Consider the following 27691-nt stretch of genomic DNA (forward strand, 5'->3'; position numbering starts at 1 on the left):
ACAGCTAGTGAAAATCGGTCAACCTGAAAATTCGTTATCAAGTTCGCCACTATCGTTCTACTGCGCAGGCGCAGATCGAAAAAATCTTACTGTCACATGAAAATTCAAAGCTTCCAAACTTGTTTGATTCATGCATGCAATCTTGCCAACTGCACCATACGTTTTCTTACCGTCAACAGTAAATCCATGCACGTGTAAACGGCGTATAAAGCATTTTAAGTTTTACTACTTGTCTTGGGGTATAATATCCAAGGTTTCCATTTGCAGGTAGTCATTGATAATGGTAGTAAAGTCGGGTCTGGCAAGAATAGAAACTTTCTTGCTGTATATTTTTGTTAGTATAGTTTCGCGTGATTTGATTCTGAATTTTTATTACCTGAGCTCTTGGGTAAGGTGTCACCAGCGGAGAAGCCTTGAACTTCTGGAAGAGGTTGTCGATGACCGCGTGCCAGCGGTAGAAGAACGGATCGCGCATCGTCGTCGCCTCGTCTGCCATCACGCTGAACAACTCCTGGAAATATCCATTGTCGATTAATTCATAACAAAAAGGGAAATATTTTCAGATGTATTCTGTTTATTAAAACACATTCACTATTCACTAAATAATAAATTATCACACAACGTCTGTAAATTTGTACGTATTCAGTTGGCTGTATCACAGTTCACCGTGAGCTGTTGTATCGAAAAAAGATGGCTGTATAGTTTTCAGATCAAATTTACGTCTAAATAAAAACCACCGGAATACAAGGGAAAGACAGAAGGAAATTTGTAGGTAGGTAAGTAAATTAGAAATATAATTACATACCTAATATATCATATGAAATTCTGAATGATTCCAAAGTAAGTTAGCAAGTAGCTGCTACCCATCAAATGAGTCGTATAGTTCCTATATACGATAAATCCACTTTTGGTCAAAATTGAGATAATGATGACATTTTTTTCTACCGCCAGCGCTCCACAATTTGGTTCAGTTGATCGGTTCCTAAAGGCTATAAATTCATATGAAAAGAGAGTTTCAAAATCACGATGAATTCCTATTGGCGATAAATCCACAGTGCGGTTTGTTCCAAAGGCCGATAAGTCCATGCGACCTTGTAGACAGCTAATTAGTGAATATTTGTATAAAAACAACACACCACCATAATATAAATTCAATCATAATATGTTTTCATAATAAAAAATAGTATTAAATGAAAATATTTAGTTTGCCAACATATCATCAAAGTGGACTTATCGTATATAGGACTATACGACTCAAATGAATGGTCTTATTGAATTTAATTAATTTACAACATTTACTGTCTGCAATGGTCCAATGTTCTCAATGTTCTACGGCAGTGGCAAAGGGTGGAGGTAGGCTATTGAGATTCAACATAAATAGTGCACACTAAACTTTGTCAGCCAAACGTGTTTGTTTTCATTGAACTCTACAATGTCAATTTGTTAGTTTGTAAAATTCAATTAAACTCTGCCTGATCCGAGCCGTAGTAGATAATAGTAAAAAGTATATTCATTTATCTATAAAATATCTAAAATTATACCATTAAACCATACATAATTTTAGATATTTTATAGATACCTAGAAGAATACATTTATTCGATTATGTTTCGGTTTAGGCAGAGCTTAATGAATTTAAAAAAAACTAAACAAGACCATCTGTAATAATATGTATTATTAATTGAACGAATACAAATAAGTAGGTATGATGGAAAAAGTGTGCACTATTTTTGTCACATCGCCCATAGCATACCAATACCTGAACTATTATGTGAGTTTAATTGAATTTTAAAAACTAACCAGCACCATCTCCAAGTTGCATTCTTAGTTCGATGAAAACAAATAAGTATGACTGACGCTTATTGTGCACTATTTACCTATGTCGAATCTTAACAGCCCACCTCCAACCCTCGCCACTGCTATACGGCCATCTATTTCTGGTACAAAAGCTCACGGTAAACTGTGAAATTTAATTTACAATTTACATGTAACTATTATAACCAAACATCAGCTGCAAATTGTTCAATACTACGAGGGTGGGTCAATAAGTCCTTAGAAAAGCCGACAGGTGGCGCGACTAGTACTGTAAGCGGTTTGTTTTCATGCAGCGGCACTACCGATTCAGTATGCTGCGAAGTTTCAATCAGATTGGTCGGGTTGTTGTGTGTTTCTCGTACACTTAAAAAAAAAAATTTGCTTGTTTACAAAAATGGAGAAAATTGAGTTTAGAGCTGTTATTAAACATTTTAATATAAAAGGGTTAACAGCAAAGGAAATAAAAAATGAGTTGGATTTAGTTCACGGCATATCTGCTCCTTCACTTGCAACTATTTATAACTGGTTAAATGAATTTAAACGTGGTCGTACATCAACAAAGGATGAACCACGCTCAGGACGTCCTGTAGAGGTGACTACACCAGAAATGATCAATAAAATCCACGATATGGTGTTAAGTGACCGAAGATTAAAGTTGAGTGAGATAATTGAGGTTACAGGGATCTCAAAAGGTAGCGTCATTTCTATTTTACATGACTAATTGGGCATGAAAAAAATGTCTGCAAGATGGGTGCCGCGTTTGCTCACAGTCGACAATAAACGCAATAGGGTGGTGGCCTCTAAAGCCCTGTTGTCGCTCATGCAACGCAATCCGGATGAATTTTTTCGTCGCTTTGTGACTGTAGATGAAACATGGATACACCACTATACTCCCGAGACGAAAGAACAGTCAAAGCAGTGGATTGCGAAAGGCGAACCATGTCCAAAGAAGGCGAAAACCGTAAAATCAGCTGGTAAGGTTATGGCTACTGTATTTTGGGATGCACGTGGAATTATTTTCATTGACTATTTGGAAAAAGGAAAAACAATAACAGGGGATTATTATGCATCTTTATTGGACCAGCTAAAAAACAAAATTGAAGAAAAACGGCCTCATTTAAACAGGAAAAAAATCCTCTTTCATCAGGACAATGCCCGTGTTCACACATGTTTACGATCAATGGCTAAAATTGAAGAATTGAAGTTCGAATTGGTCGACCACCCACCGTCAGTGACTTTTTCCTTTTCCCAAACTTAAAAAAATGGCTAAGTGGACAACGTTTTTTTTCAAATGAAGAAGTCATCGATCGGACAAATGCTTAATTTGAGGACCTTCCGAAAACTTATTTTTCTGACGGTTTAAAAAAAATTGAGAAACGTCTAACCAAGTGTATTGAGCTCCAAGGAGATTATGTTGAGAAATAAAAAAAAAATACAAAAATAAAAACTGTTTTAATGCTTTTTTCTAAGGAATTATTGACCCACCCTCGTATCAACAGTTAAATTAATAATTTACTCACCAAATGCCTATGGTCCGGATCGTGGATGTAGGCCGTCAGTAGATGCCCAAAGTTATGGAAGTTGCCGTAGAAATTGGGGTTTGGACTTAAATCACTGGCTTCAATCATATTTCCCAGTGAGTCAATGTCCAGTGGCTTGGTAGTTCCATCGGGCTGAAAATAATAAAAATAATTACAAGATAAAAAGAATTTTTTATATAATATGATACGCCGAATGTGCGAAATGGACTATTACATGAAATGGGCAAAATTTTGCCTAAATCATGAAAAATGCAGGCCCGTTGCCTTATTCATGCATTAGACAAAATATTTGCCGAGTGCGTGAATTCGGCAGTAATTTTTCTGCTTAGTTCATGCATTGGACAAATTAGATAGTAGTGCTACGGTGGTGTTTTTTGCAACTAAACTAAATGTGTCAAATGCTCATCCATTGGTCAAAATGTACGTATATTATCTATGGTCAAAATAGATAGTCGCGCTCCGGTGGTATTTTTTGCAACTAATCAAACTAATCAAATGACGTGTCAAATGTCATTGATTATAATATAAAAATATACCAATCGCAGAAAAATCTAGAACTATAATATGATAACGGAAGAATTTTATTAAAAGGTATCTTCGCGATTTGATTCGTGCAATGGTCGATTATATGTTTGTGATAGTTTGTTGATACTTGTTAGCTAACCTCAAAATGGACATTCAGATGAATTCAGAATTATAAAACCTAACCTAACCTAACCTAACCTAACCCAACCTAACCTAATAATAATAATAATAATATTATATTATGTCCAATTATAACTAATAAAACCATCCGTATTAAATTTACTTTTTCTACCGTCATGTTGACAGTTTAAGAATTTCATACCCTGGCGAATTCAAGCACTCGGCAGATAATTTACCTAATTCATGAATAAGCCAACGGGTTTGACTATTACATGAATTAGCAAAAATTTTGCCCATTTCATGTAATAGTCAATTTCGCGCATTCGGCGTAACATATACAACGTTTTTAAATTTTCTGTTGAATTATTATGCTCAATATGCTCAAACTTGTACTTGATATGAAGTAAATAAAAAACAAACAAATATAGAATACTGAAATGTAATTTTGACATTTCATTTTGATTTCCATAGTAACGCACGTATATATTACTAATTTAGTTGCTAGGACCAGCCCCTTAGCAACCAATAATAGTTACTTTACTTTTAACGGATTTTTCTGAAATAATTTTCCATACAAAACAGAATTAACTGAAAATGAATTCAATTCTGCTTAAAGATGGTATTAAAAGATTGCATTGGCATCGTGTTCTGATATATTCTAAAAGTTTCAAACGTCTAGTTAGTCGGGAAGTTAGTTAAAAATCGATTGCAAGATTTGTACTGGACAAACAAGAATACGAGCTAATAAAAACGTTGTAGTATCATTTACTACCAGTGTTGATAAAATTATACTAAACTATGCCAGAAAAATGACAGTTTTTTTAAATACAAATCAAATGAGGTGCTGGGGATAAAACTATTATAAGGGAGTTAGAATGTGGTGGGATTGTATAGAAGAGATACAGATTTCCTGGGGCTGAGGTAGCTTGTGATGGAGGGGAATGAAGACGTTTCCCGTTGGCTGCTAAGTCACATACTGAGTTGGTGTTTCGATGATGATGAGGGTTGTAAAATTATAGACAGCGCTAACACTAACCTAACCTAACCTAACCTAACCCAATCTTAATTATTTTTGACAAATACGTGACTTAAACCAAGAACATACATAACTTGAAAACATATCAGATAATATTATTCGACTGTGTTTAGGAAAAAGGGCGTAACCCTAGATTTTTCGAAAAGTGCTTTTATTAGATATTATCAATGTATACAACTAAATACACGTTCTGTAAAAAGGAAGTAAGTCGCAAATCCTGCAAATCGGCAAATAAATGTCACACTATAAGTGTGAAGTTCTGTTGAAACAACCTTGCAATGCAAAGTCAATTTTAGCTAACTTAATCAGTAGACCAGCGCATCTATTCTATACACAGCAGTGGCGAAGGGTGGAGGTAGGCTGTTAAGATTCGCTATAAATAGTGCACACTAAACTTTTTTAGTCATATGTATTTGTTTTTATTGAACTAAGACTACAATTTCCAGATGGTGTTAGTTAGTTTTTAAAAATCAATTAAACCATGCCTAACCGAAACCATAATAGTTTTGGTCTAATTTGGGCAATACGACAAAATTGTGCACACTTTTTCATTCATAGTTATTTGTTTTCGTTGGATTAAAAATACATATTACACATATTGTTGGTTAATTTTTTTAATTCATTAAGCCCTGACTAAACCAAACTATAATAAATAAAAAATATTATTCAATTTATACAATATTCAAAGTTATGTATGATTTAATGGCATAATTTTAGATATTTTATAGATGGACATGTATTTTTTGACTATTATCTATTATGGCTTGGTTTCTCAGGGTTTAATTTAATTTTTAAAACTAACCAACACTATCTGTAAATTGTAGTCTTATTTCAATGAAAACAAATATGTATGTCTGAAAAAGTTTAATGTGCACTATTTATGGCGGATCTTAACAGCCTACCTCCACCCTTCGCCACTGATACACAGGGCTGCTATCGGCGGCTATCTAGGGTAGTTTATCATATTTATGTATTGACGAGGTTAATTGTTACAATAAGTTAACCTTCTGAGCTGCCAAAAAGTGCTATGTTTTAACAGCACCTCTTTTGGCCGTGTTAACATTTGACAGTTTAGACGGCTAACTTATTGTAACAATAATAATACTTCAGTACATAACTACCCGCGATAGCCGCCGATAGCAGCTTTGTGTACTTACAGAAAAGATGCGCAGGGGTCCTTTTTTGCTGTACTTTCAAACGCTAAGTTTCTATCGATATTATGTATATAGACGAATGTTTTCTTCGTACAGTACAGTGACGTCCATGCTTAGGGGCGACAAATGAAGAAACGACTAAGATCATTACAACTTTTGAAAGCAGTGGTAGACGATGCGATCGATTCGTTAGAAAGTACTGTTATCTTTTTTATTACAAGGGGGGGGGGTCTAAAGATGTCAGTGCCGCAGACCTCCATGTACCTAAAACCACCGCTGTGTGAGAGTATATATCGTAGAAATGCTCTAATCATCAGTAGTTGGTACCTATGTATACGTAGGTATGTAGATACATAGCTTAAGATACACTTTGAGATTAAAAATAAAAGGGGACAGTTTTCTAAGTCTGCCTAAGGCCGGCACTGTCTAGGGACGTCATTGGTTCAGTATCTTGGGATAGTTAAGATATTTACCATTTGGATAAGACCAGTGCTGATGGCTCCTTCCAGCCGGCTGCGGTGGAGTTCCACGTCCGTGATGGCGACGGTGATCTCGTCCACGGGTCGGTTGACGTCTTGCCAGCTCATGTTGGCTCCGCGGGCATTCCACGACCTGCCGGACGTCAAGCTGTCCAGCTTAGGGAAGTAACCCTCTTTGATTGGCTCCCGGAAGTTGTTGAAGCGCTTCACGCGCGGCAGCATGTTGGACAGACGCTCGCAATTGTATCTGGAAGAATATTTCGACATGTTAGATAGATTTAAATCATACATAGATTCAGTCAAACTACATTTGAGTGCTTGATGACCTGTCTTGGATAAAACAGATACTGATGCTCCACATCAAACGTCATTTTGATCCATTTCCATCGTCATTTGATTTCCAAACGGCCATTAACTTAAAATATCAGATAGTTAGATCAATAATAATTATAGATTTATAGGTAAAAATATATTATCTTTTTTAATAGTAAGGTGTGTATAGATAAGGTGTGTATATATTAGATAAATAATTGTAATAAATATTTTTTGTTATGCCAATACATATTACAATTTTGAATTACACTATTTACGAGTGTATCCACAGTGACATCCCACACCATATTATATTTACTTACAAGAGAATGGGTTTATTGCAAGGCCTGAACAAAAACGAACCATAAGTGCGAGTGAGTAAGCATTCGACACGCTTATATCTCCGCACTATACGTTAGAGTAGGATAGAATTTCTACGGCGGAATAAAGTATTTTTTTCAAACGTCGCCGGTAAAAATATGGATTTGAATGATTACATTCATTTAAAAACTGCGAGCACGTGTAGCTGAAATTTATTGTTTTTGTGTTAAATATAAAGTTAGTGGTAGTTATTTTTATTTATTTTAGTAGAACCTATGGTTAACTATGTTGCGTTTAAATTTGGTAGCCGTACTGAAAAATAACATGTTAATAATAAAATCGAGGTTTTACTGTGCGTTATACGCAAGAAACACGGCTTCATTCTGCCGAACAATAGCCTCTCTCTATATATTATTACTCTGAGGTTTATAGATAAAAAGATTTAATATTTTATAGACCTGCCTTTATGTAGATAGATATCGACAAGTTTGACATCAACACAGACTCGTTTTCCAATGACGAATATCGTCAAGATATTTACATAAAAATAATTACTTTCTTATGACGTAAATAATTTGAAGAGTTCATTAATCAATTAGTATTGTATTTGAATAGGTAACTATTTAAAAATATGTTTTTACCTGGCGAGAATTTGCTGGTGCATGTAATAGAAGAGTTCCCCTCTTCTGTTCTTGTTGACAATGTCTCTGTTGGCGGAGCTGAACGGATAAACCAAGTGCCAATGCCAGTGATGAAGATTGACTCCGATGTCCTCACGGAAGTAAGCCACTCGATGTTCTTCATCTAAATCTGACGCTGTGAAGTCTTTAGGGATCGTGATCGGGGTACGCTGCAACCACAGAACAGATTAATATATAGAATTCCGATAGGCTATATCCCGATATACTTAATTTTGACACTGGGTTTTGAATGTGTGAGTGTCCTACGAAAATTAACCATGCATTATAGATGTGCAATAGTGTGTGTTGCAACGTTCAATACACCAATATTAAATGAGCATCAATGCATAAACCGAGAGCAGTTGTCAGTATTCGACGTATGACGTATTCTTGAAACGTGTTTAAGTTTATCCTGTGTTCTTCCACACTCGAGATTGGTTGCCTGCTTCTCCGCACACGTTAGGTATTTCAGTTCCCATTATTTCTGAGTTCTCTGATGAGAAGCCAAGTTTTAAACTACTCTTTCTCTTATATTATGTCAAAACAATCAAATAATTATACATAATACCACCAAGGCCTTTCTTTCCAATCAGGGAGCTGTGTGTCTGCAGCCTTAAGAGTATTATACTTACTTATATATTTTTAAAAAATAATATAAATCGACTCACTCACTCATTAACGTTCAAGGGAGTTCAATACTTTTCTTCTAATTACAAAAACAGTGCTCTGGTGGTTTTTTACGATTATCTCAAAACTTGATCTTTGGAATATGAGAGTTATTTCTTTATTTTTTTGAAAAAGACACGTTGAGTACATAACAAATTATTTATTCAGGAAGTTCACAACATGACATTTAGAATAAAAATGACAAGTAATCAGTTAGAGAAAAAACAAGGTGGAGAAAAAAAAGAAAGCAAAAATAGTTTTATGCAAAAGAAATAAAATAAAAAAACAACAATAATTCAAAAAATACAAATTAAACAATAAAATAGAATTTAAAAAACAGAATATATAGGATCGCCAAAAATATCTACATGTCTAGGGAGTGCATTGACCAGCCGCACAGCCCTCGCTATTGGTGCCTGGTGAGCCTGACATGAGGAAACAGCTTTCACCCAAAATAGATCATGGCTATTGACAAGACACGTCAATTACATGGCTGCGGCCAAGCATGGAATTGACGGGTGCGTAAAAATTCAAATTTTCTAGAATATCGGGATTGAAAACGATACCACGTGAGAGCAGGGAAAAATGCTTTAAGAGCAGAAGTGACGTATGAGCTTCAAGAGAATGAAAGGCGAGCATGCCTAGAAGAAAGTTAGTCGGAAAATACTCGTTTGAAAAGGTGTCAAAAGGAAAATAATTATAAATTTTAAAATAAAGGTGACGAAGAAATTTTTTCTGAACACGCTCTAAAACAAGCTTATAGGAAACCTCATAAGGACTCCAGATAATGGAGCCATACTCAAAAATATTCCGTACAAACGACACATAGAGTGTACGTAATACAGTTGGATTCTTGAATGACTTGGCTTGTCTCATGACGAATCCTAGAAGCTTGCTCGCACGCAATACCGTAGAAGTGATGGCAACTCTATTATTGGTAAAATACAGAACCTGGATTGCAATGGTTGTAAATTCAATTCCAATTCCATTTTTAATATGTGTGTTTCTGAGGTGTTTCAAATTGACGGCACATGGTTATCGTTGCATACTTAGTACCGAGAGAAGAATGCTGGATGGAATAAGAAAATACTAATTACTCTGAGATTTGTTGGTACAATTGCGCTGACTTCTCGGGCACTGGAGAAAACTTGCTGATCGACGAACTTTGCTGGGAAGGTCTCCATTAAGTTGGGCAAAGGAACGTTGCGGGTGTCTTGCCTGTAATCAATCACAAATCCATATAGTTATAAGTTATAAGAGTACTGAGTATTTACGAGAACCTCACGACTGTGGATTGTAACCTAGATGATTTGGCAGTCGAACAGTGGGTTGTTAAAGAAGGTAGAATCTTAAGATCTGATCAAATTGAGGTGCATGTCGCCTACTGTCACGTGACGTCACAGTAAGCTCCCGCTACGGGGAAAAATGTGTATTGTCGTTTTTCTTGGTGTTTAAAACTTCTTCGACTTCGTCTTCAGACTGATGCTCCCATCCCGTAGCACATTTTGAATCTATAAACGAACATTGTCAGTTGGCAAAATATGCCGAAACACCAGAACAATAATGAGGTCACCTCACGTTGAACCGCACTGCATCGACACCTGCATGACTCAATGAACGTTTTTATCATCTTCTACATGCCTACACTTTTCGACTGTCATGTCAAAATCACGTTTATTTTATTTTTAGCGGTTGGCACTATGTATTTTCTATGGTCTGCAGGTTAGGTTCTGTTGAAAATATTGTCTATGGATGTCATATCGCAAGTAATTTTAACGTACACACACGTTTTTTAAATTAATTGAAATTAGCATGAATAATTTTATTATTAATAATTCAAATTACTAATACATTATAGTTGGCACTCTTCATCAGTGTCATTCTTCAGTGAATTTACAGAGATGGTGATCGTTATATTCTGCAAAATGACAAAACCATAGACTAAATTTGTCGCCGTGACAGCGTGACAGTTTAGTAGGCGACATGCACCTCAATTTGATTCACGCTTTATAGGTACATTATTAATTCTAGTATGACATTTGATTTACATTTATCAATCAAATGAAGCACGCAGTGCTCGAAATAAAAAAAAATACGAACAGGAACGCTCAATAACTTTTCAAAAATGTGCAATATTAGATAATAATATCTGTAATATAAAAAAGTACTTAGTTTTACATAATGTAGTACCTACTTTATAAAACATTTTCATCATCACCTTCGCCCGAATCAGTTATTTGTAACATAAAAATAAGCACGTTTGTGTTGGTAAACTGCAAAGATATTAACATTTATATGTTGGCATTTCCGATTTACTAACTCAAGCAACGGCTGTCACTTTTTGATATTAATTTTGTTTATTTGTGTGCGATAAATAATATTGCCAAAATGTTGTATTATTGGCTGCTATTGCTATTGCTTGGTAAGGATTATCATTAAATTTCATACGCCCTGCAAATTGGTAACTAAATGTCACAATTAAGTGTGAAGTTCTGTTCAAACAACCTTGCAATGCAAAGTCAGTTGTAGTTGACCTGATCAGTAGACCAGCGCATCTATTCTATACACAAGACTGCTATCGGCAGTTATCGAGGGTAGTTTATCATATGTTTGTATTGAGCACAGAACAGATAATAAATAGAATATCGATAGGCTATATTCAATACGCCACATGTTGATGCAGTATTTTGAATGTTTGAGCGTCCTACGAAAAATGAATGAATTATGCACGTGCAATAGTGTGTGTAATACACCAACATTAAATGAGCGTAAATGCATAAACCGAGAGCAGTTTTCAGTATTCGAGGTAAAACGTATTCTTGACATGTGTGTAAGTTTAGCATGGATTCTTCCTTACTCGAGTCGGTTACCTGCTTCACCTTACCCGTTATGTATTTCAGTTCCCATTATTTCTGAGTTCCCTGGTATTGAGGTATTATAATTAATATAAAAAGTTAACCGTCTAAACAAATAAATTGTGTATCTCGCTCTAAAAGTTAGCACAGCGAAGAGAGGTGATGTTAAAACATAGCACTTAATGTAACAATTACAACTAACTTATTGTGCTAATAATTCCGATAGAAAAATATGAAAATCTACCCTCGATAGCTGCCGATAACAGTCTTGTGTATAGAATAGATGCACAACTGTTCATCGCTAGTTTGTGGAGTATTTTGTTTACCTGTGTAATAAGGCAACGGACAAGCAGTAGTTGAACAACTGCACGTTGACTTTATCGCGGCAATGAGCCGCTGTCGACAGGAAGTCTTGTAGTTGACCATTTGGAACAGCTGAAAAAATAATTAGGTATTGTCAATGTCAAGGATGTTGAAGAAACCTTCTGTACAGATGAATCACAAAAATATTAAAGTAAAGCCAAAAACGTCCCCTGCAAGGCAGGCGCGCACACAGGGAGGGGGGAAGATTTGGGTCAAAACCCCCTTCCCCCAGAACAAGAATAACACGGGATAAATTATTTAAGTAAATGCAATATTACTTCTACTTCTTCTTTGTCATGACCTCGTGAGTGAGACCTCGGCATTTTACGACACAGGCATGTGGCCACTGGAATACATTTGGCACTCATAAATTGGTGCAACTGTCTGATCCATCCAATATTTGCTTTAAAATTGAGATGGGACATATCTAAAAAAACAAGACTGCACGGACGACACAAACGGACACTAGCAATTTTATAAATTATAACCGTTACGCTATGCGAATTCGATAACGACTTGTCGGTACCAGTGGCGCACACAGGATTTAATATTGGGGGGGGGTCCAAGGAGGAGAATGTAAATTCCCATAGGCTCTTTTTCTTCTTCATAGCCTAATTTCTTGTTTATCGGTCTTTTGTCTATTGCACTCGGTGTACCTATACCATGGCCCCCCACATCCTGAAACGGGCCGTCAGGCTAGGATATTTGGCGGCCCCCCTACCTACCGCTAAGATTAAAGGCAGTGTGAAACACGTTTTTCAAATTGAGTTTTAGTTCAAATTAAGTAATTAATTACTACTTATACAGTAAATTATTGGCGATTTTTAATACATCTACTTTAATAATGGAGCTGTCGAGTATCAAACACATAATAATCAGAAAATATATTGTACAATTATATAATTTTAAATGTTCACGGCCATGAAGTATAATGGTAGGCGACCCCTTGCCCCCCCCTGGGTGCGCCACTGGTCGGTACGACTGATCGCAATACCTAGTGGGTGAACACCCTTTGTTATACCTGTATGCCAGGTGTGTATTGCTTGAATTTAAGTGCAGAGTGTCTGGGTATAGGGAATGTACCTGGAAAATGCGATATTAATTTAACCCTGTCGCCTTAAAAATCAATAAAAAATAATATCATGGATTGTTTTTCAAAATGGACCCAAAGCAATGTTACCTGTAAGGTGTGTGCGTGTGCGAGCGGAGCAATAATTTTGGGGATTTTATTAACCTGAACGGCGCTCCGGTCCATTTCAAGCCCTGTCTCCACTCAAACTGTGTGTCATTAGTCGCGTACTGACTGAGCGAGCAGTCTCGGGCATTTGCTTCGCGAAAATCGTTGCGTGACACAACAAAATTAACGTTACGTGAGGCAGCCGCGCGCAGCATTTTTGAGCATCGATAAACCGATAATGATTGGATCGGTCGTGGCAATGCTCGGGCGAGTCGCGTACTGACTGACTGAGCATTTTGCCTCGCGAGGCTTTTACGTATATTATCTATGGCGAAGCTCGCTCAGTCAGTAAGCGCCTATTGATGTATTCGAAGATACCACGCAGCACACTCCGCTCAAATGAGTTCCACACTCTGTCCATGCTTCTGCGTAAAATAATAATAATTATTACCTACTATTAAATACTACTATGGTTTGCGTTTTATAACATTTTATCTTACCCAAGAAGATGTCGATCAAAGCTCTGGCGATTCTCTGATGCTTCGGTACGAGAAGGGAGAACTCCTCCTGGCGAGGAAGTTGCTGGGCGATATTTAGATCGACTCCAGGTAAGGATTTCAGGGGGATCCTTGTCACATTTTCACCGAACCTGTTGCCTAGTTCCACTCCCATATCTGCATACCTGTCAGCCTGAAATCAAAAATTAAATTATATAAATCTCTACTACCATATTAAAATAATTGTTCTATTTAAATATGCATACTTTTGTATACCTATATGGCATTCACATGGATTGCTTGAATATTTATTATCAGTAAGTATACTGTTACTGTATTAAAAACTCTGTAGTACTTAGACATAGTACGCGTGGAACCTACATACACGAAAATTCCGCAGATCTGTGATGAAAATCCATTTAAGGGCGGACGTGCTCAGCGTGGGTCAAAATCGAGCTTTTATTCTATTTTCAAAGCATGATCCTGGACATACCTTAAACGTTGTAGATAATCTCTATATATATAAAAAATCTCGTGTCACGATGTTTGTGGTCGCACTTCTCCGAAATGGCTCGACCGATTTTTATGATTTTTTTTATGTATATTACTTAGGTATGAGAATAGGTCAACAAGTATATTTCATACCGCTAGGTGATTAGGGTATCTCTATCCAGAAAAAAATTTCTTTTATTTTTTTGACATTTTTTCTTTTGTATTTTTTTATTATTTGACATTAAAAAATACCTATAACCCTAAATTTTCACCCTCCTACCCCCACCCTCCAATTTTTTAATCGCGATCGTATTTCAAACAGAACGAAATTATTTATGTTGTTGAATGGCAGATGGTGCTACGTCCGAGAAGAATTCAAGAGAAGCGTCGCGTCATTTTGAAATTTCATTCGGCATATCATAACGCAGTGCGTGCAAAATTTTGTACGATTTATTTTAATTTATCTATTTTTATGTGCGTGTATTACAGTACACAATGCCAGCAAGACGCAAGGGGGGCCATTTGGGCCGTCGAACGAATAAAGCAACAAACATGCGAAATAGTAGAGCAGAAAGAACAGACGAACAAGATAACAAAAACGTGCGTGTAAGCATGTTGCAAGTGCGTGCATCTCAATCACAAGAGGCACGAGCTGAACGAAATCAACAACGACAATTGGAACGGAGCAAAGCGCGCCGGTTTGTAGTTAACACACGCAGAGCAAATGACCGACAACGCCAACAAGTACATCGAACATTTACATCCGCTTCGTTCCTTCGTCTCGCATTCGAGTACGAGCCAGGTATTGAATATTCCGCTCATCCGAAAGTGCTGATTGGGTACTATGGACAAAGAATGTTCCCATTGTCATGCGCTCAAATTCAAACATGAGTCAGCCGGGATGTGTTGCGCATCAGGAAAAGTGCAACTACCAGAAATTGAGATACCACCAGAACCATTGAACAGCTTGCTCATCGGCACGGTTCCAGATTCAAACCTGTTCCTGAAGTCCATTCGCACATTCAATTCATGCTTCCAAATGACTTCGTCCGGAGCAACAGAAATAGTTTACAATACTGCGGCAAATGGTCAACAATTCCATTCTACATTCAAAATCAAAGGCCAAGTATACCACAAAGTAGGCTCATTGCTGCCAATGCCAAACGAACCACATACATTTTTACAAATCTACTTTATGGGCGCGGCGGTGAGGACATCAATCATGTGGATGCACGTTGCGGCTACAATAGCCTCAATTCGCCTAATGCCAGGCGCATCGTCGGCGAACTGGACGCCCTGTTGAATGAGCACAATGAATTATTGAAATTCTTCAAAGCACACATGCATGAATTGCAAAGTGACAATCACGATATTGTCATCAATCCTGATAAAACATCAGCTGGAGAGCACGTACGTCGATTCAATGCGACTGTTGTTGACGACATTGCTGGAATCATGGTTGGCGACCGCACATCGACGCGAGAAATCGTGATTCGAAGAAGAAACAATAATCTGGAGTTCATCGCTGACACACACCGTTCATACGACGCTCTCCAATATCCGCTAATTTTCTGGAAGGGACAAGACGGATATTGCATAAACAATAAACAACGAAATCCTGTCACAGGTAATTCATTCATTATGAACATCATTACTCATTTTGAATTGAGAAAATGAATGGTTGATGTTTTTTTGTTTTTATCGGCGGTCTACGTCTACAGCGCTCTATTCCTTTTTCTGGCATAGATCCCATCCCCACACACTTACGATACATTCGTTATTTTTTATTTATCAACCAAAATATTCACTAGAAACAGCGCTCGAAATGGAAAAATTTACGAACCGGAGCGCTCGACAGTTTTCTGAAGATTTTTACATAGTAAAGTTATCAAAGTTCATGTGTTTTTTTCATAAAAATAAGTGTTAGATTTTCTATTATATGGCCTATCCAGCTCAGACGGTCAAATTATCTATTCCACGAGACGGAGCGAAAATTTTACCGATTTCACGAATAGGAACGGCGCTCCGGTGCGTTCCGGTTCATTTCGAGCCCTGAGTCTAAAAATAATTTATATGGCAGAACAACGTTTGCCGGGTCAGCTAGTTTATTTATATAATTTTGAAGCCTTATTATCCGTTATATTTATTTTAAACATTTGATGACTGCTTAAAGTATTTTTATTACATAAAATAATATTCTTTTAAACCTCTCGCTCTAATGTTTTAGAATATAGTCATATTTCAGTACATAAATGTGCAGTGGTGTTAAGATTCATTACATTTATTAATTTTTAAACGCATTTATAAAACCATCAATATAATTTATATCGACATTATTATAGTGAAATATTTACGATAACAAATTATATTGATAATCTCTGTGATCCCAAATTGACAAGAATTAGGCATTTTATTATTCAAAAAATGGGCAAGATTAACACATTTGAAGATAATTCTAAAGATACTAATTATAAGCTATGTCTTTGACCATTCAAGTGTGATAATTATCCTACGAATAATGATTGCTAAGAATACCTAAGAATAAGGTAGTGTTTTTTTATATAAATGAAATACGCCATTTCTTTTGGCATTCCCCAGTGGTTAAGCTACAACATACGGCCGTAGCCATAAATTGACAAACTATAATAATTGAAGTAGGGAGTAAAATGATGTTAACGCGCGTGTTTGAACATGTACCGTTTAAAAAAAACACTACCTTACTCTTACGTCAATAATTATTATAAAGCAATCATTATTCGTAGGACGTTTATCACACTTGAATGGTCAAAGACATAGCTTATAATGAATATCTTTAGAATTATCTTCAAATGTGTTAATCTTGCCCATTTTTTGAATAATAAAATGCCTAATTCTTGTCAAATTTGGGATCACAGAGATTATCAATATAATTTTTTATTGTAGATATTTCACTGTAATAATGTCGACATAAATTATAAGTACTAATGGTTTTATAAATGCATTTAAAAATTAATAAATGTAAAAAATCTTAACACCACTGCACATGTATGTACTGAAATATGACTATATTCTGTAACATTAGAGCGAGAGGTTTAAAAGAATACTATTTTATGTAATAAAAATACTTTAAGCAGTCATCAAATGTTTAAAATAAATATAACGGATAATAAGGCTTCAAAATTATATAAATAGATTATCTATAACGTTTAAGGTATATCCAGGATCATGCTTTGAAAATAGAACAAAAGCTCCATTTTGACCTACGCTGAGCATGTTCCACCTTAGGCAGCGAGTAGGATCGATCCATAGACATTTTGATTAGCCGTTTTTTTTAATTGCATTATTCCTGAGTGAGTGTCATATTATACTCGATACAGAAAAAAACTATTATTGTAGACGCAAACCAAAAATTGAGTCGTATAGTATCAAAAGTAGAACTGTCGCAAATATATCGAAATGTAACTAAGTATGCCAAATTATTCTTCTGACCATAATGTTCGACTATATCGAATATTCGAATCAAAATCATATCTGTGTGGTCATCAGAATTAGAACTGTTCAATACTTTGGAAACAAAAGTAGAACTGTTGAATTGGAATTGAATTTCTAATTTCTAATTGTAGAAATATATTTCATGCTATTTATAACACTAAAAAACCCAACAAAACGTTTTTCGTCATTTTCTCGAAATGATGAATAACGCACAGATCTACTTTTGATGCTATACGACTCAATTATCGTATCGTAAGTAGTGCACACAAAACTTTGTCAGTCACACTTATTTCTTTTCAGTATGTATGTATTATCGCGGCCATAATAAAAAAACAAGAGGCGCAAGCTGCAAGATTGCATGCATGGATCAAAAAACTTCAACAGCTTCTGAATTTTCACGCAATAAATAGTTGGAACTTGCATGACGGAAATAAAATGAGCTACACCGCGCAGAACATTTTTGACGTTTACCAATTTTCACAACCTGTCAAACAGCCGCATACAATGACAACATCGCGTCTCGCTTACGCTTTAAGAATGAGATTGGAGACAGTCAGCACTTTTACGTGTTAACAGTTATTATCGCGATAGTTTAAAATACATACTATTGGTGCAAGTAAATCCATGCATGTGTACAAGTGCTATAATATCTAGCAGTAGCGAAGGGTATAGGTAGGCAGTTAAGATCCGCCATAAATAGTGCACAACAGTGGCGCACCCAGGGGGGGGGGGGGGCAAGGGGCCCTGGCACCCCCCAAAAACATTGAAATTGAAAGCCAATAAACTATATATTGGACAAATAAAAACACGGCAAAAAATGATTTGTAATTCTTCAACACCCTTTTTAGAAAAAAATCTAACACAAAAATTTCGAATCATTAATGTCGGTTTGTTTAGAAACCAAATCCCAAATGGAACAGTCAAAAAATTGTTGATGTCCACCCGAATTCCGGCGCGGTGTACACCGATTGCAATAAATAAAAGACCGATAAACGATAAATTAGGCTGTGTTGTGTTGTGTTGAGTAGGTTTCTGTATAAGTTAAATGCAATAATACTTTTTTTTGTCCATTTTCAATTAATATTTTGGAACCTCACTATTAAAAAATCAAAAATCGACGATAAAAATTCGGCGAAAAGAACGACTACACAGTCGATGGTGGTGTAAATCAAAAGAATATTTTTTCAGTGGAATTTGGCGTAAATATTGTAGTTCTAGACCAGTGGTTCTTAACCGGTGCACCGCTGGCTTGTTGCAAGTGCACCGCGAAAAAATGATAAAAGCAGAATAATCCGCGAAATAGTGAAAACAGAAAAAGTCCTTCGTGAAATAAAATTATGAAAGCTAACGAAAGATCTAATGTGATTTCGATTATGCCGAATCGATCGCACGCGTCTTCCGTTGACCTCACAGGTTTTCGTTTCATAAATGAAAACAAAATAGTGAATCAATATCTATGCTGCAAAGAACTCACCGAGCGTACGACAGGACAAGATGTTTTTGATTAAATGTCTTCATATTTAGAACAATTTAAAATATCATGGAGGAATTTGTACGGTTGGTGCTCCATCAATGGTAGGCTCATTTAAAGTAGTTGTTACCCTCGCAAAGACAAGAAACCCTAATATTATATCTACGCACTGTTTTTTACACGTGGAATCTCTACGTCAAGTATGCCCAACTAGGTGGGTGGAACGGCATGAAGCCATCATGAACATGGCATAACTATTTGATGAGTGATTCATATTTTAGAAATAATTATTACTTGTTGAAAAGATAGAGATTCGTCTTCTACGCAAAACTTTTGAATAATTCGTTATGTGAGTTTGGTTTTACATTATCATTACTATGGTTGCAAACTATATTTGCGTAGGTAAACCTTGCCATTGTCTAAAATATTAAAAAAATCAGACAGTGACATTTTAACTGCCCTAAACTTGTTGATGATATTGTGGGTAAATTAAATACCGGTCGCCAAAAAACGGAATCTTCATTTAAAGTTATTTATGATGAAGCGTGTGCAAAAGCCAATAACATTAATGTTGAAATAAAAAAGCTACGAACTACATCAAAACAAACCTCGAGGTGTAATGCTCCAGCTGATTTAGTAGAATCTTTCAGAAGAAATATCGTTGTTCCATTTATTGACCAAATATTAAATCAGCTCAATGAACGTTTCATGCGACATCACGAAGTACTGAAGCAGTTTTTAACTCGTCTTCCAAACGGAAAGATGCTCCAACAGAAAGTGCATTGGAAGAATTTCGTGAGCTGTGCGAATTTTATGACCGTGATTGCCTTCTACAAATCTTGCAATTTTGAACGCCGAAATGAAATTATGGTATAAAAAGTTCGATAAATCAAATGCAGTCACTCCGTGTAGAACTGCTGTTGATGGCATTTCAAAATACGACAAAACGATTTACCCCAACATCTTTAATTTACTTAAAATATTTGGAACACTTCCCGTCACAATAAGCGTCAGTGAAAGACCATTTTCAACCTTACGCCTTTTAAAAACATACCATGACGGAGTCAAGATTAAATGGACTGGCATTATTTTATATACACAGAGAGATTAAAGTAACCACGGCCAAAGTAATTCAAGAGCTTTGTAAAAAGAAAAGAAAACTTGATTTTGTTCTGTAAATATTTTTTTTAAATCCTACCAAATGTTTTTTTCCATTTGAATGAAAAATATTATATTTTACCCTCCTACTTTACTCCCCAATATTAAATCCTGGGTGCGCCACTGGTGCACAATAAACTTTGGTAGTCATATGTATTCGTTTTTATTGAACTAAGACTACAATTTACAGATGGTATTAGTTAGTTTTTGAAAATCAATTAAACCTTGCCTATATCAAACCATTATAGTTTTGGTATACTTTGGGCGGTACGACAAAATTGTCCACACTTTTTCATTCATACTGTCTTATTCTTATTCGTTATTCGTCATATTGTCGGTTCATTTTTTTTTAAATTCATTAAGCCCTGCCTAACCAAACTATAATGGATAAAAAATATTATTCTATCTATAAAAGATCCAAAATTATGTATGATTTAATTGCATAATTTTAGATATTTTATAGATAGAAGAGTATTTTTTGAATATTATTTATTATGGCTAGGTTTCGCAGGGTTCAATTGAATTTTAAAAACTAACCATCAGAATCTGTTAATTGTAGTCTTATTTTAATGAAAACAAATACGTATGACCGACAAAATGTAGTGTGCACTATTTATGGCGGATTTTAACAGCCTACCTGAACCCCTTGCCGCTGCCACTTATATACTATTTTTGAAATCGATAATTTTTGGTTTGAGTCTACAATAATAGTTTTCTTCTATATCGAATATTATGAGTCAACAGAAAATTTAAAAACGTTATAAAAAGTTATTTTTATCTTGTAATTATTATAATTATTTTAACTATGGTTCCTATCTTACAAAATGGCGTTTTATCCAATAAGGCGAGGGTTGCATGTTGTTTGGTTACCACAAAAGGAAGTCGTGATCAGTGCTTTATAATAATATGCTAAGTGCCGACAACTCAATAAATCAACTGGATTTATTTAAAAATTGCTAAAAATACACGGAATATCATTAACCCTGGGATTCCGTGGAAACAACTTGGGGAACACTACTGTTGAAAATCACAGTGCCATTAACCTTAGCGATGGGTAGGGGGGCCCGCTTCAGGATGTGGGGTCCATGGGCTAGACGGTTGGCCTGATAATCCGTCAATGTAATTTGAGCTTTAGATAGCCATAAATAATTTAAAAATTACAAGTTAAAAAGAACTTTTTATATACTTACCACGTTTTAAAATTTTCTGTTGAATCATATAAACTTGACAATTCTATGTATTAATAATTTAGGACACATAAGGCAATTGTCAACAAATCATTTTTTTGCTATTTTGGAACAAACAAACAAATGATATAGAATACTGAAATGTCATTTTCATTTCCATAGTAACACACGCATAGATTAATAATTTAGTTGCTAGGACCATCCCCTCTGCAACCGATAATAGTGGATTGGATTACGGATTTCTTCCGAAATAACTTTTCATACAAAACAGAATTAACTGAAAATGAATTCAATTATACTTAAAGATGGCTAAAAGTATTAAAATAATGCATTGGCATCGCGTTATGATATATTCTAAAAGTTTCAAATGTCTAGCTAGTCGGGAAGTTAGTTAAAAATCGATTGAAAGATTTGTACTGGATAAACAACCACCGGACAAACAAGAATACGAGCTAAGAAAAACGTGGTAAAAAGAGTTGATACATAATTATTCAGTAACACGATATACAACACTGTTCATAAGACTTACCAAGAAATTCGTTGGGACGTCAAACACTGTTCCATCGTCTCCCTTGGGCATGAAGAGCGGCTCTGATGGCCGGTCAAACAATAATTGGAGACTCCTCGATACGTCAGCCATCTTGGATGCGTTTTATCAACTGGAAAAGAATACCGTGACGAATAACAAAAGATAATGTAAGCCAGTTCATCACGGTTACATTTAAATTGTACGTAAAACATTTCATCGTGACACAGTTCGCCGTGAGCTTTCTTATCAGAAAGAGATAACCGTATGCTATACGGTCTCCACTTTTCAATATGTACATAGCTGGTTTTGGCAAAATTCATGAATTCAAGAATGAAAACCTAGCCTTACCTAACCTAACAAATAATCCAGTATATCGGCTATTTTCAAAATTTGTTTACTGCTGGCTTCATGTAAAGTGTAAACCGACAAGAACCGTGTTTTATTTAGATATTAATTATTTGTCAGTACTATACGACCCAAAGAGGTTGGACATTCTTTAATATACGGCCATATATTTCTGATACAACATTTCACCGTGAATTGTGATACGGTGAACTGCATATGTACAAGTTTCCGGACACGGTATATCACACCATATACGTATTAGAAAATATCCTAGAACAAAAATTTTGACCTAGTGAGCTTTTTAAAAAATACAAATAGGTACATGCTATTTTTTTATTCAAGGAATAGTTCACATGTTTTAAGAATGTAACATTATTTTATTGAACATACATAATTTGAAAACATTTCATAGAAACATATAACCACTAGAAAAAATCTTGTTGAGAAATATACGACACCCAGCAAAATTCGCGCCCGTGTGCCCTGACAACTAAGCTATACGTGACTTATCTAATTGTGACGAAGTTAAATACTGGTTTGTATAATACTTTCTAATTTTTTTCGTTACTTTTTGGCAATCTGCTTTTGTATTTTAAATCAAAGTATTGAATTACCATAATCACTAATCGGTGTCAAAATAACTCCAAATTTGTGTTATAACGTACTTACACTTGCTAATAATTTAACGGATAAGTCACAATATTTAAGAATTTTACATCCTTTTATTGCGCACCATTGAAATCAGGGACGGCACCAATTGGAGGAAAAGATATAATGCTGAGCTCTACGGGCTGTACGAAGATTGCAGCGCAGTTCAATCAATGAAGATTGGGAGACTGCGATGACTAGTTCATGTGTACCGTATGAATGACAATGAGAGAGTGATGTCCGGCAATCCAAGAGTAGAAGAAGAGGCAGGCCAAAGATTCGCTGGTTGGATGGAGCTGCCAGTGACTGCCGTATTCTGGGGGTACCGAATTGGAAAGCGGCCACACTGGATAGGGACAGGTAGAGGGAGCTGTTGGAGGAGTGTGGGCACTGGGTTGTCGCGCCCCTGATGATGATGATGATTTATTGAGCATACATATTCACAAGGACAGGCCCGTTCTTGGGGCGATTGGGCCCCCAATGGGTGCTCCGGATACTAGAAGAGAACTTCAACCTGGATTGCCTGTTCTTCAAGCAAACCAGATTCCGGCATGCTAATACTACCTATATCAGGGGTTCACAAAGTGTGTCCCGCGGGTCAATTATTTCCCGCGTGACTTTTTTATGTGTCCCGCGAGATTTATGTTAAATCTGTATTATTTTTTATTCTTCATATCGAATATTAAAAATTACATTTAAAATTAAATATCCTCTGGCAAGAATGAGGACTTTCACTTGACGTATATCCAAATATAGTTAAACAAACTCATCAAAAAATGGCTTCTTTATTTGTAAGTACCTAGATATATTTGTGAAAAAACATTTTCTCCAATGAGAAAATTTGAGGCTATATTGCAGGATTTAGTTTCAAACAAACAGTTGCATAAATCACATGGTGAAATAATTTAAATATTATTTTTAGTACTTATATTAATAAGAGAATGTAATAATAATGTATAAGTATTTAGTTTTTTTTTTGCCTTATGTTTTTTAAAAACAGAATATAATATTTACAGTGCGGTCCACCAATATTTTTTATTTCAAAATTGTCCCTTTGACGAAAAAGTATGTGAACCCATAATCTATATACTGTCTAATGCGGAGCGAGCTATGGTGTGCTGACGTGATCTGGAATGACGCAAGAAACTGGCGAACGATAGGTATTCTTGGAGTCACCATGTGGTGTCCATATACTCCAGATAAGGGGCGGTTATGACCGAAGAAGAAGAAGAAAACTTTTTACCTTTAAATAATATTATGTTTCCTAAAACACTTCACAGTTGACAAACTAATTACCGCGTATTTGAATGACACAGTTTTAATGTTTACAATCCTCTTTATCGAATTTCACACCGTTCACAATTAACTGAGTGCAAAAACCCCACTTATCAAATTTATTAACACATTCACGACAGTCCATATTTGATTAAAGGTCCGATACATTCAAACAGTGACGTCTCGTGGGGGTAGGCAGATTCAGCGTCGCTTGGGGGCGGCAGTTACTCAAAAGGCGGCAAATCGAGGAAAATCATTAGGTATATATAGAAATAGCTACCTAAACTTAGTAATAAGAGAAATATTTTTCCATTAAAAAATTCAGCTCACTGGTCTGAAACAAAATGTATTAATTAGGTAAGTACTTACTTACTATAAAAGTTTTAACAGGACTTTACTTTTTTTGTCGGGCTCGCGATGTCTAGGTTACTTCCGTTGTTATTGGACGTCACGTTCTTGATGAACAGCGTGCATACCTAATTTAAAAATTATCCAAATATCTCCAGCCAGTCACTCGCCTATCTGAACCTATCTGAAACCGTAGACTCACAATGTTGTCTATTGAGTTGATAATGCCCAATATTGTCTACAGATATGGCATTTAAATTAGATTTAGTGGTATATTATATATTGTGAGTAATGTATCCATACAACACATTTCTTAGATATTGGAGTCATGAAATGATGATAAAAAGTACTGTATAAAAAAATGTGGCGGCATTTTGTCTAGGGACGTCACTGCATTCAACCAGGCATAAATGCATAATGCAAAATTAGGCAGAATAGGGAAATGTATCACATATTGGTTGCCAACAGGGAATACAGAATTAATGGGAACTAAAATACCTAACGGGTGTGGAGTAGGGAACCCAATCTCGGGATTCATGGGTATCGAAAATTGTCCGGGATATTATAAATAATTGACGTATCCAAGTATTTGTTTCTTTAAAGTATTAGTGATAGAACATACATATTTTTTTGACAACGTTTTAGTGGATATAATATATTTCTCAATGTTATTGCTCGTTGAATGTTGTTGAGCAATATTCAACTCGATGCGGAGTGTCTGGGATTGTACTCGGTCAAAATCAAATACCGCCTATTCAACGCATTCTGACGGTGCTGCTTTACGGTAGCGAATCATGGCACCAGACGAAGGCTCAGAGCAACCGTATAGTGAGCTTCGAAAACAGATGTTTGCGATGGATTCTGGGTGTGCGGTAAGGAGTAGGTAACAAGGAAATAAGAAAACGCACCGAGTAGCCTCTCATCGCGTTGAGAGTGAAAAGGGGACGTTCGACCTGGCTCGGTCACGTGCTGCGGATGCCAGAAGAGAACTTATAATACCATTTCTATCTATAGAGTGTATACGGCGAAGCTACGGGATGCTGGTTTGACCTGGAACGAAGCAAGAAGACTGGCGAGCGATTGGGATTCTTGGAGGCTGGAGCGACCACGTGAAGGAGCCGACTGGGGGCACCAGTCACTCTGGCCTGTGAGAAACGGAAAGTCGAGAGGGATGGAAAGTCTCGGTCGCTCAAAGGATGACAAAATTCAAAGGTGGTCACGATCCTTAATAGCCATGAAGGTATGACCAAGAAGAAGATACATCTGAAGCAATTAACAAATAGCGTTAAATTTGGCAATCGGCTTTTTGTGGTTTGAATCAAGGTAGGTAGGTACCAGTGGTGAAGGGTGGATGTAGGCTGTTAAGGTCCGCCATAAATGGTGCACATTAAACTTTGTCAGTCATATGTATTTTGTTTTCGTTGAAAAAGGCTACAATTTACAGATGGCTTTGGGTAGTTTTTAAAATTCAATTAAACCCTGCATAAACCAAGCCATTAATAGATAATACTAAAAAAATACTCGTCTATCTGTAAAATATCTAAAAGTTTGCAATTACTAAGTGATACATAACCTTGGATATTTTATAGATAGAATAATATGTTTTATCTATTATAGTTTGGTTTAGGCAGGGCTTAATGAATTTAAAAAAATGAACCAACAATATGAGTGCAATAGGAATATGTATTCTTAATCCAAAGAAATCAAATAAGTATAAATGAAAAAGTGTGCACAATTTTGTTGTATCGCCCAAAATATACCAAAACTATTATGGTTTGGTTAGGCAGGGTTTAATTATTTTTTAGAAACTAATCAATACCATCTGTAAATTGTAGTCTTAGTTCAATAAAAAAGCAAATACGTATGACTAACAAAGTTTAATGTGTACTATTTATGTTGGATCTTAACAGCCTACCCTCCTTCGCCACTGATACATATGCTTTAAATTTCTAAGCCGTTGTAAGGGCCAGTTGCAGAGATGTCGCTCAAAAATTAACTTAACATACGTGGCAGACTTTAAATGCATGTGGCATCAGCTATCAAAACGGATCACCACTATCCGCATACGAAATATTTTGTTTATACGGAAGATAAAAAGAATTTGAATTTTGACATTGACTCACTAAATGGCCGATTTCTTCCGCCTAATGTTATGTGGCTACTAAGTACGACTAAACATCTGGCCCTAAGTCTATAAGACTCCAGTTTGCTGGCTCTCAGTTTTGACGAAATCATTCACTCATGGTTTGGTTTAGCCAGGGTTTAATTAATTTTTAAAAACTAATCAATACCATCTGTAAATTATAGCTTAGTTCAATAAAAACGAATATGTATGACTAACAAAGTTTAATGTGCACTATGTATGGCGGATCATAATAGCCTACCACCACCCTTCGCTACTGGTAGGTACCATTATTACATACCTACTTATCTAGATTCATAGCCAATGTCAGGATATATCCAAAATTTAGTTATAATACTCGTAGTTTAATGCGGCCTATTTTACAACGTTTTTATTAGCTCGTATTCTTGTTTGTCCGGTGGTTGTTTGTCCAGTACAAATCTTGCAATCGATTTTTATCTAACTTTCAGAATAGCTAGATATTTGAAACTTTTAGAATATATCAGAACACGATGCCTATGCATTTTTTTAATACTTTTAGCCATATTTAAGCAGAATTGAATTTATTTTCAGTCAATTCTGTTTTGTATGGAAAGTTATTTAAGAAAAATTGGTAAAAAGTAAAAGACTATTATTGGTTGCTAAAGGGGTGGTCCAAGCAACTAAATTATTAATATATACGTGCGTTACTATGGAAATCAAAATGAAATGACATTTCAGTTCTATATTAATTTGTTTGTTTTTTATTTACTTCATATCAAGTACAAGTTTGAGCATATTGAGCATAATAATTCAACAGAAAATTATAAACGTTGTACTTATATAAAAAGTTATTTTTATCTTGTAATTATTTTTATTTTGTTTGTTAAATAGACGTGGATAAAAAAGACATGTCAGTAAATATACTCCGTGTTAGCAAGTATTTCAACGGGCTCATTATAATATGTCAAAAATGTCAGCTGATCCACAATGTGTTAATTATTATTAACACAATATTGATGACTCGAAAAATGTTAACCCAAAATGATTGACATAAGAATTTTGTTTATCTGTATATTATCCAAGAGTGGTTTTCAAACATGTCATTAAAAAAAATATTATATTAT

At 35.6% G+C, this 27691-nt stretch overlaps 1 protein-coding gene across 1 annotated transcript in view; it reads right to left on the minus strand.

Annotated features, from left to right (window-relative positions):
* Nucleotides 1–27691, minus strand: part of LOC147069709 (phenoloxidase subunit 2-like) — a 91862-nt gene that overhangs the window by 12067 nt on the left and 52104 nt on the right. Inside the window, exons 2-8 of the mRNA XM_085950677.1 lie at nucleotides 13543–13732; nucleotides 11829–11937; nucleotides 9745–9865; nucleotides 7943–8151; nucleotides 6663–6915; nucleotides 3334–3486; nucleotides 377–511 (exon numbers count right to left, since the gene is read on the minus strand). Coding sequence (XP_085806803.1) covers nucleotides 377–511; nucleotides 3334–3486; nucleotides 6663–6915; nucleotides 7943–8151; nucleotides 9745–9865; nucleotides 11829–11937; nucleotides 13543–13714 — 1152 coding nt within the window. The 5' untranslated portion in view covers nucleotides 13715–13732. The remainder of the gene's footprint in view (nucleotides 1–376; nucleotides 512–3333; nucleotides 3487–6662; nucleotides 6916–7942; nucleotides 8152–9744; nucleotides 9866–11828; nucleotides 11938–13542; nucleotides 13733–27691) is intronic.

Source organism: Rhyacophila brunnea, unplaced genomic scaffold (genome assembly GCF_057557595.1).
Source record: "Rhyacophila brunnea isolate RB1 unplaced genomic scaffold, BYU_Rbru_1.0 scaffold_23, whole genome shotgun sequence".
NCBI classification, from domain to species: Eukaryota; Metazoa; Arthropoda; class Insecta; order Trichoptera; family Rhyacophilidae; genus Rhyacophila; species Rhyacophila brunnea.